The sequence below is a fragment of the Serinus canaria genome, chromosome 1A (assembly GCF_022539315.1).
Source record: "Serinus canaria isolate serCan28SL12 chromosome 1A, serCan2020, whole genome shotgun sequence".
Lineage (NCBI taxonomy): Eukaryota > Metazoa > Chordata > Aves > Passeriformes > Fringillidae > Serinus > Serinus canaria.
This window is the reverse complement of record NC_066314.1, coordinates 25,714,577-25,723,429: the sequence shown is the minus strand read 5'-3', so window position 1 is coordinate 25,723,429 and position 8,853 is coordinate 25,714,577. Positions and strand designations below refer to the sequence as shown.

General features: G+C 36.2%; 1 protein-coding gene across 1 annotated transcript in view; it reads right to left on the bottom strand.

Moving 5' to 3' along the window:
• Positions 1-1,910: 1,910 nt before the first annotated feature.
• BMT2 (base methyltransferase of 25S rRNA 2 homolog) overlaps positions 1,911-8,853 on the bottom strand; it is a 29,400-nt gene continuing 22,457 nt past the window's right edge. The window contains exons 4-5 of the mRNA XM_030238184.2: positions 8,141-8,255; positions 1,911-4,982 (exon numbers count right to left, since the gene is read on the bottom strand). Of these exons, the coding sequence (XP_030094044.2) occupies positions 4,353-4,982; positions 8,141-8,255 (745 nt within the window). The 3' untranslated portion in view covers positions 1,911-4,352. The remainder of the gene's footprint in view (positions 4,983-8,140; positions 8,256-8,853) is intronic.

Here is an 8,853-nt window from a genome sequence, read left to right as displayed (position 1 = left end):
GGGCCGCGCCGAGGCTCAAACACCGCCGCGCCGTCACGGCGCGGTCGGCTAGAATAATGAACAAGCCCAACCAACCAACCGAGAGCCCCAACCAAACCCATAGACACTGGTGCTTAGGCATGGAAGCGGGAAAACTGTGTTTAAATCACGACTGCAAGGCAGACTGAGTCCTCCCCATGCTGTGGTCCGGCATACCTCGTGCGCTTCCTCGGGCCCGGAGTGCGTTCCTCCGCACACGTTTTGAACTGGCCCGCGGAGGCAGGTGAGCAGATAGCGGGAAGGTTCTGGATCATAGTAACCCCACGTCCTGGCCGAGAGAGGCAACACAAGAGGAGTGTGGATGACAGTGCTGCTCAGGCACTCTTTGAACTGCAAGTGGGCTGGATTGCTGGGAGAAAGCCTCTGTTCCTGTAATCCTCCATCACAACCTTCTAACCCTAGTCAAGAAGCACTAGAGTAACCTAAACATCTCAGCTTGCCCGTCCGTCGTTCCTGACTCAATTATTCAGATTCACAAGAAGCTCAGACATCCCCCAAATTATAACATCTCTTGAAATACTAGATAAAACTGGCCCAAAGGCCTAAAAGTTACACGGGTTAAAAACAACAAACAAAACCAATGAACCCCCCAAAGAAACAAACAAAAGCCCAACAAAACAAAAAAAAAAATCCACAAGCTAAGAGGTTTTCCTTTAATAGGGAAATCTTTTTAGATCTGAAATCTCAGTTGCCTAGTGAGGGTCACATGCTTCAGATGCTTTACCAGCATTATGGACAACACTTAACTAGTACAGTATTGATCCAACCATGATCTTGTTATACACCTCAAGCAACTATGGAAACTTCTTGAATGTTTTACTTGGAGGGTAAAATAACCCAACAAAGTTTCTGTGCAAGTTTGTGAAATGAACTCTTTCTAAAAAGACAACTTATTCTTCTACAGGTTGAAAACAATTGAGGGAAACAGAAAGAGGAGGAAAAATGAGCAGAAAACCTGCTGCTGACACACTGAGATATGATTAAAAAGCCTTAGAATGATCACACTTGTAAAGCCAGTCAGGCAGTCTTCCTGAAACAGAATGAGGCAGAAAGGAAGTGCAGGAAACAACACTGAGCACAGCTGTGAAATGCTATTTAGTCATCTTCCCTCTTACATAAGAGATCAGAATGTACCAGGTAGGCTGAGCAGTGCTAGGGACACACTTCAGTTCTGCTGAAATCCAGTCTTCCTAGAACTTTGTATCTGAGCAGGAGCCTTGAATTTTCATTCATTGGATTTCTTTTCCCACTGCCATCCTTTTCCCAACATCTCTAGTATTCTAGTATGCAGAAAAATACCATAATGATATTAAAGGGGCAACATACAATGGGAGCTATAAAAGTATTTCAGTGAGATAGAAAAGAAATTAGGAACATGTAGAGATAGATGAGAGGAAGGGCTTTAGAAAGTAGTCACAGCTAAGTGGGCAGGCAAAGCAACATGGTAACAGAATCAACTGGAGAAACTTAAAAAACCCTTCCGAAAAGCAAAGACCACAACGGAGATGTAGAAGCTGAAACTGAAGTAGCAAATTTAACATCCTTATGGGTTACAAATTAAACCCAAGACACCTATCTCCTTGAAAATAAAGAAAATAGCATTTTTTGCATTGATTTCACTGGATTTCAGCATAAACAGATTGCACAGAAAGAAAAAAAGACAATAGCTCCATTCCAAAGAATTTTAAAAAATGTTTTTGGTTTTTCAGATTTTTTTTAATAAATGTGCTTTGTTCACAAAAGTAATGACATAAAAGACAACAGATGCCAACACGTTTTCTTCCTTTTCTTCTCCAGCACCTTGCACAGTCATAATTTTCAAATATTTCAAAACCTAGAAATAATATTCTTGCAACAAGGCCAAATATACAACAACTTCTGACATCACCACTTTATTATTAAGGGAGATGTAAGTATTTATGTAAATCACACATTCCTCCTTCACCACAATCTACAGTCCCTTGTGAAAAAAACAATACAAACCAAACCAAAAAAGAAAAAAACCCACAAAACCAAATAACCAATAAACCCACTTTGGGCATTCAGAATGTTCAGCAAGAAAACCAAGCTGTTATGAATCTCAGGTCCCTAAACCACAGTGTTGTCCCCAGCCTCGCAAAAAGGATTAAACTTTAAATCTTAGTATTTAAGCTATTTTGGGGGACAAATCTTGATCTGAATTGCATTTCTTTGTGTATGATTTACAGTAACCAATGCCAACACATGTTTGACGTTGTACTAGTTTCTAAATCAAGTATCAGTTAAAATATTATGCATACTTTGAAGAATGCACTTATTAACCTTCCATAAACAGCTGAATTTCCAGTAGCAATATTTTAACATGAACACTGCTGGAACCAGTGGTTAATTGGGAAAAAAAGGTTTTCAATGAAAAACATTTTAATGAAAATACTGACTAAAAGCCAATTTTGAAGCCATTGTGAATTTCACTAGAGAAGTATTCTCTGTAACAAAAATTAGCAAGTGAACCATGACTCCTGTATGTGTAACCTGAATTCTTTTTTTCTTTTTACACATCACAATATAATTGTTTGGTTTGTATAACTATCATTCAGATTGAATAATAAATCTGAATTAGGAATTTGGGAATGCTTTAAAGTTAAGAAGAGACACAAAAAGCTTATGTTAAAGAATACAGCACCACAGTCCAGATCACATCTGAGTGTAAGCTGGACCAATGCAATTACTCTATGTAGGAAATACTGTAAAAGAAAAACAGGTAGGACAAACTGTGACACATTCAGTGCAAAACTTCAATGGAAGGAGTGAGTTTCATTTCTGTAGCAAGCACTGTAAAATCCACACTACAACTTAAATTTATCTAGCAACTTTCATATTATAAATACAATGTGGCAGTTTAATGTAAGATATTTAATCTTGTAAGATATTTCATCACAATAGACTGTGAAACTGTATTAGTATTTTTTTGCCAATTTTCAGAAGTTCAAAATAAATCATAATCTTGCACCTAGATCCAATAATTTACTACTAGGCACTTACATATAGATTTAAGAGCCTAATATCCATATCTGAAAATTCTGGCCATTATTTATAAATGGAAGAATATTAAAGGTAAACTAATAATTAATCCTCTTTTTTTAACCACTGAACAGAATTGTTTTTTCCTGCAAAAACTCAGATTCATTACACAAATTAAAAACCTAACAGATGTAAAAATAGATGCTTAATCTCTTTACAGTGCAGACCAGTTTTCAGTCAGCTATGGAGTTTTTATTCAACTGAAGTCAGTTGGGTCCTAATAAGTAAACAAAAAGCATGTGTTAAATTCATGTGTGTGGTCTGAATTACATGGCTTTATGCAAATGTGTGTATCCTTGAAAAACCTGTACAGTTATGTTCCTTCTTACAAAATCAGTTTGTAGTCACTGGCTAACTTAGGTCTACAAATAAGGAGAAATCATGAAAAAGTTGTTTCTTTTTAAAATGCATAAATAATTTACTTTAAAACATGACCAAATCCACTTTGTCCCCCAAAAACACAGTTGGAAAAGAATACAGAACACCATAGTTGGGGAAATACATTAGTGCTTGTATACTCATAAAACTGCAGAATATATTCCAGCTTTGAAGTGAAACATAATTGTCTAGACGTACCATACTCCTCTGGGGGAAAAGCCTCTTCAGAAATTGCTATTTATGCAATGAAATTACACAGTATGTAGAACTATGGATGAATATATTCCAGTGTTTTGGTGTCTCATCACAAGGGCTGCAATAAACATAAAATCAAATGTGCAAGCATTATTGTTTCTCCAGCCCAGGCTTAACCAGAGTGAAACAAATTTTGGAAGAAAAAAAGTTTTGTTCCATAATTAAGAAAGGACATTTGTAACCAAGTGTCTTAACCTATCTGCACATTTAATTAAAGTGCAAATTATTTCTTCCTACATATACTTCTCAGAAGCCCACCAACTCCAGTGCCTTAAGCTCAACCACATTGAGTTAAAATACTGAAACAACATTTAACAAATTAAATAGAGTTCACACTTCACAGCACTAAAGAATGGTACCTTTCTGGAAAAAAAATAGTGATACAAATCTAAAGAAAGTAACAGCAATTTATGCTATGACATGAGTCATTTGCATAAAACTTGTATTTTTTCACTTTCATACAAGAATAAATTTTAAAATTCAAAAGTAGAAAAAAATAGCAAACTCTGTAAACCTTTGCATTTTCTTTATGCAAACCATTTTTCTGTGTTGAGCCCACGTTAGTATAGCAAAATTAGTTAAGCAAGAGGTTTGACTGAAAGGGCATTTCAATGACTACATTAACTTAGAAGCAATATAGGATCTTCTAGCTCATAGAAAGGAATAGAACTAGACTGGCTTTCTCCAGAGTCTGAGTCATAGGGAGCATCAGGGAGCTCCATAAAACCGTAAGCTAGCTGTTCATCTTCTGTGTCTGACCGCACATAGCAGGCAGTGCTGGAATACTCCTCATCCTCTATACTGTTGAAATCCTGTGGGATATACAACATCCCTGGGTAGTTCCTGCTAACCAAGTCACTTGTTGTTTGCAGGGAAGTTTTCCTAAATGCCATCAGGTGCATGTGAGAAAACTTGGAATACTTGAAGCGTTTAAAACCCAAGGACTCTATGGCAATTTTCCAGCTTTTCATCATCATAGCCCGGCGATTCTGATGAGATGAATCAGGAGTTATTACCAGCAGTAAGCCATTTAATACGAGAAGTTCATGGGCCTTCTTGCAGCATATCCATCGTTGATAGGGTGATGGAAAGTAAGAAAGAAGGAGTGAGAAAACAACAACATGGAACAGTTCTCCAGGTAGAGAATCAATGGGATTTTTCAGTTGCTTAAGAAAGGCATCTATAGCATCTTGTGCCAGTTGAAGAGGTTGCTGAATTTGAAGATTTAGGAAGTCACATTTGTATACGCTCTGGTGGAGTGACAAAACAGAAAACCAAACATCAAGGTTAGTTTAAAGAGCAAATACAATCAAAATCCACAGAAAAATAAATTATTCCCTTAAAACTGATCAGAGTGACATGCTAACTTTACTTAAGAGTAAACTTTACTTCAAGAGTTAAAAAGTTAATGGTCACACATACACAGTTGAAAAAAACCAATTCAGGCTGCAAGTATTTCTGAGTAGAGGAGAAACACAAATTACTAATGCAGATATAATGTTTAAGACAATTTCAGGATTAAGGTATATTTCAAGTGGAATCTGTAATCAGCTTTAGGACAAAAATGTTGCTTAACTGGAATCTCCTACTAAACTTTTAATTTAAGTCTTTTAATGTTTAAGTCTTCACAGACACTAAAACAGCAGTTATCAGTGCATACACTGACATTTAAGAACACAAACATAATTATGTGGATAATTCGCACAGATATTTCACACAATATTCTGAGTTGGAAGGGACAATCAAGTATTGATATATATATATTCTAATTTTTCACTCCAGGACCCTTCCACCTCTTTTTTTTTTTCTTTTTGGTCTCAGACTATATTTACTCCAAGACACCATCTGCTGGCGACCCCAGTCTCAGTTTCCATACTCCTATCTTCTAATAATGCATGTTTCCCTCAGTGTACTCTACCCCAGGACTCCAGGAAGTGAGTGCACGCTGCTTAACTAAAGAAAATATTAATCTTTTCTTGGTAAGCAGTTTCCCTCCCTCTCAAAACCCAAAACCTATCAATGGAAATATATTTCCATATTCAACAGTTTGCATTCTCTGTATGTGAAACAGAGATTCTAAAAATTTTGAAGACATTTATCCTTTAGTTACATAACTAACATTTCTGTTCCTTTCCTTGTACTTCCACAATTACATCCTTCTTAATCCTCCATAATAACTGAAGAATTACTCAACTACTTAGTCTATATCCAAAGCATTTCTATATGAAGGTGGATGATATTTTTTTATTAAGGAAAGAACTGTTTAACCCTCTGATCAACATTATTTAAGAAACTGGCTTTGTAAGAAGCCTCTGCGCTCCAATTTGTTTTAAAAGGTATTTTAGGGTCTTACCTAAGAAATCTACTAAATCAGAAGTTTCTACCAGTTTATTTTCTTTTCAGCTTTTACCACAACCTCTCAAAATAATTTTTTCAAGTCAGGAGATGACATTAATTACCATAATAAATCTCTGATTGTTATTCCGAAAATCTTAAATCAGTCCAGGCAACTTCTGGCCTTAAAAGATAAATTTATTCAGAAGGTTATGGTGCTGATGCAGCTCAAAGAAGAGTCATCTTCAGTAGATCAGGGCTCATTAATTCTGTTTTGGAGTAGGACTAAGCTTATTCCAGCAGATGCATTTGACTGCTCAAACTGTACTCCCTGTCCCTCCAAGAACACTTGTTAGCCAGGCTTCAAGGTGCCCTGAAGAAGCCAAAGCATCTAAGACAATCACAGATGTTGGTGAGCCTGAGATAGGCCCCAGAGTAGGCAGATGTGTCACCACTTATACATTAGCACTCTGGGAACGCCTACCATGAAGCCATATTATTAACCATGTCAGACGACCAGAAATCAATTCTCTTATTGTTCCCTTCTACTGGGAGAGAATCTAAAGAACTGGTTAGTACACAGAAATTGTATATGTTCCTCCATTAAATCCACAGAAGTTACTTTTTCAGTACTTTCCCAATTAATGTTTAGGTTCAACTCATATAATGTTAGGTGCCTAGGCTGCCATTATAGTCACTGGAGAGTTAGTCAATACACAACCCAATTCATGTCACCATCGAAGAACAGCAGATATTTAGGTTTAACTATTTTTAACAGATCTTCACGGACTGTAATAAGAACTTAGAACCTGACATGTAGACACTGAGGATATACGTATCATAGCTAGAAATTCACTTGCCATGTATTACCATTTTAAATGCCACAGGCTGTAATTTCAGTGACCTGTGTCGTTTTTACCTCCTGTGTCATGCCCAACAGCCCTACACAGCCCTACAGCCTCTGAAGTCATAGAAAGTAATCACGATGCTCATGTTTCAAATTAGGCAAGACAAAATCTACTCAAAGTTTGTGTTTTAGGCAGAACTAACTTTGAATTGCTTTTGAAAGCAAGTTATCAGGCCCAAATTTTTAAAGAATATCTTTTAGTATCTCTCATTATAAATGCAAAAATATAAATAAGGTAAACATGGTAACAACAACAAACTACCACACATTTAGCATGTAAATCACACTGCCACAAACAAGAGAATATTACTTTCCAGTTTACTGTATTATTTCACCTGCACACTTCTTTTCGCCTCTCCACTTCTAAAGAGGGTTACCTTAGGCCACAGATTTTAACAGAGCCGGATTTTTAACTGTAAGTATGCAAGGTGTGTATAGTCAAATGTTTTTTTTTTTCTGTTTTTTCTCAGAAATGTATTTCTGTGGTTTTTTTAAACATTTTTATTCCACTTTATCCTTTTGTGTGGTTGATAAATGCAATTAGTGCTGACAGAAGTTGGGTCAAAAGCAAAGGACAGAAAGAAGATATGATTACAGCAGAATTAAGGTATTTGAGAACCTTACTGCCTAGAGAAAATGAAGCAATTTACCTCAACTATGCTGATAAATTTGTCCTCTGGATTTTGGAAGCTCAAAAATATTTTTAGCAATAAATAGAAATGCTCCCTTATAGTGTACTTCTGATTACTAAATCTCCTCAGAAAAACTCACCAAATACAGTCACTGATCATTTCCTTCTGTCAGTGAATGCAGCTTATGAGAGGCTCTTGCCTAAGCAGAAGCCTACTTAATCATTATTTATACCTTTTAGGATGCAAGGACTCGCCTAAAATACCGTTAAAAGATGGCTACTAAAATGTTCAAGATTTTCAAGATCTATAATGCCATTATAAAGGCATGGCTCTGGGAAAAAAAAAATGTATTTTTAGAAGAAAACACAACTAGGACTTCAGAGCCTGTCCATGGAAAAGTATGTAGTGTTTAGTTCCTACTAAAACAGATATTTTAAAAGCATGTAAGTATTAAACATCTTCTTTTAAAGTTATTTTGAGGCATTCCACAAATCTGAGAATCAAGTTTATATTAAATACAGCAAACATTACCTACCTCAACAGCTGGAACAATGTCTATGCCAACTGTCAGAAATTCTTCAAACTTCAGAAATGGATTAAAGCAGCTACCAACATCAAGTAATCTGATTTTTCCCAAGGAGTGAAGGAACCTAAGAAGTAGCAAGAATTAAGTTTTATCAAACATAACTTTTAAAGCCGCATTCTGAGTCAAAATCTCAGGTAACATGCAGAAGATTCTCACAAAACACCACAGTAGTGACTAACAGAGGTAAATGCCTTACTTCAATTGCTGAGTTACCTAAAGAACCAAGCTCCATCAATAAAAGCAGATGGTCCTCAAGCAGAAGTTTTGTTCAGAGCAGCTGTAATACTATAAACTTGTGCACTTGTAGTAAGTAAATAAGATGGCAAACTGTGTGTGCGTCTACTAGACAGGCTTTCTCATACTGTTTTGTGTTTCTCACTTAACTTTTTGTAGTATTTACTGATTTTGAAGTCACACTAGACGCCAGAGTTAAAATTTCATGAGATGAAATGGGAAACAGAGAACAACTACATAAATTGCATCACTTACATGGCTGCAATCTAAAAAAATTCCATGATTTGTAATGTCTTAGAATATCCAAAATCCATTAAGAGAGGCAAACAAAGTCACAGCTGTCACAGGGACTTTACAGAGAGGAGAATGCTAATAACATTCCATAAAGAAAATATTTTTTGCTTCATGTTTCTGTAGCCAAAACCAAC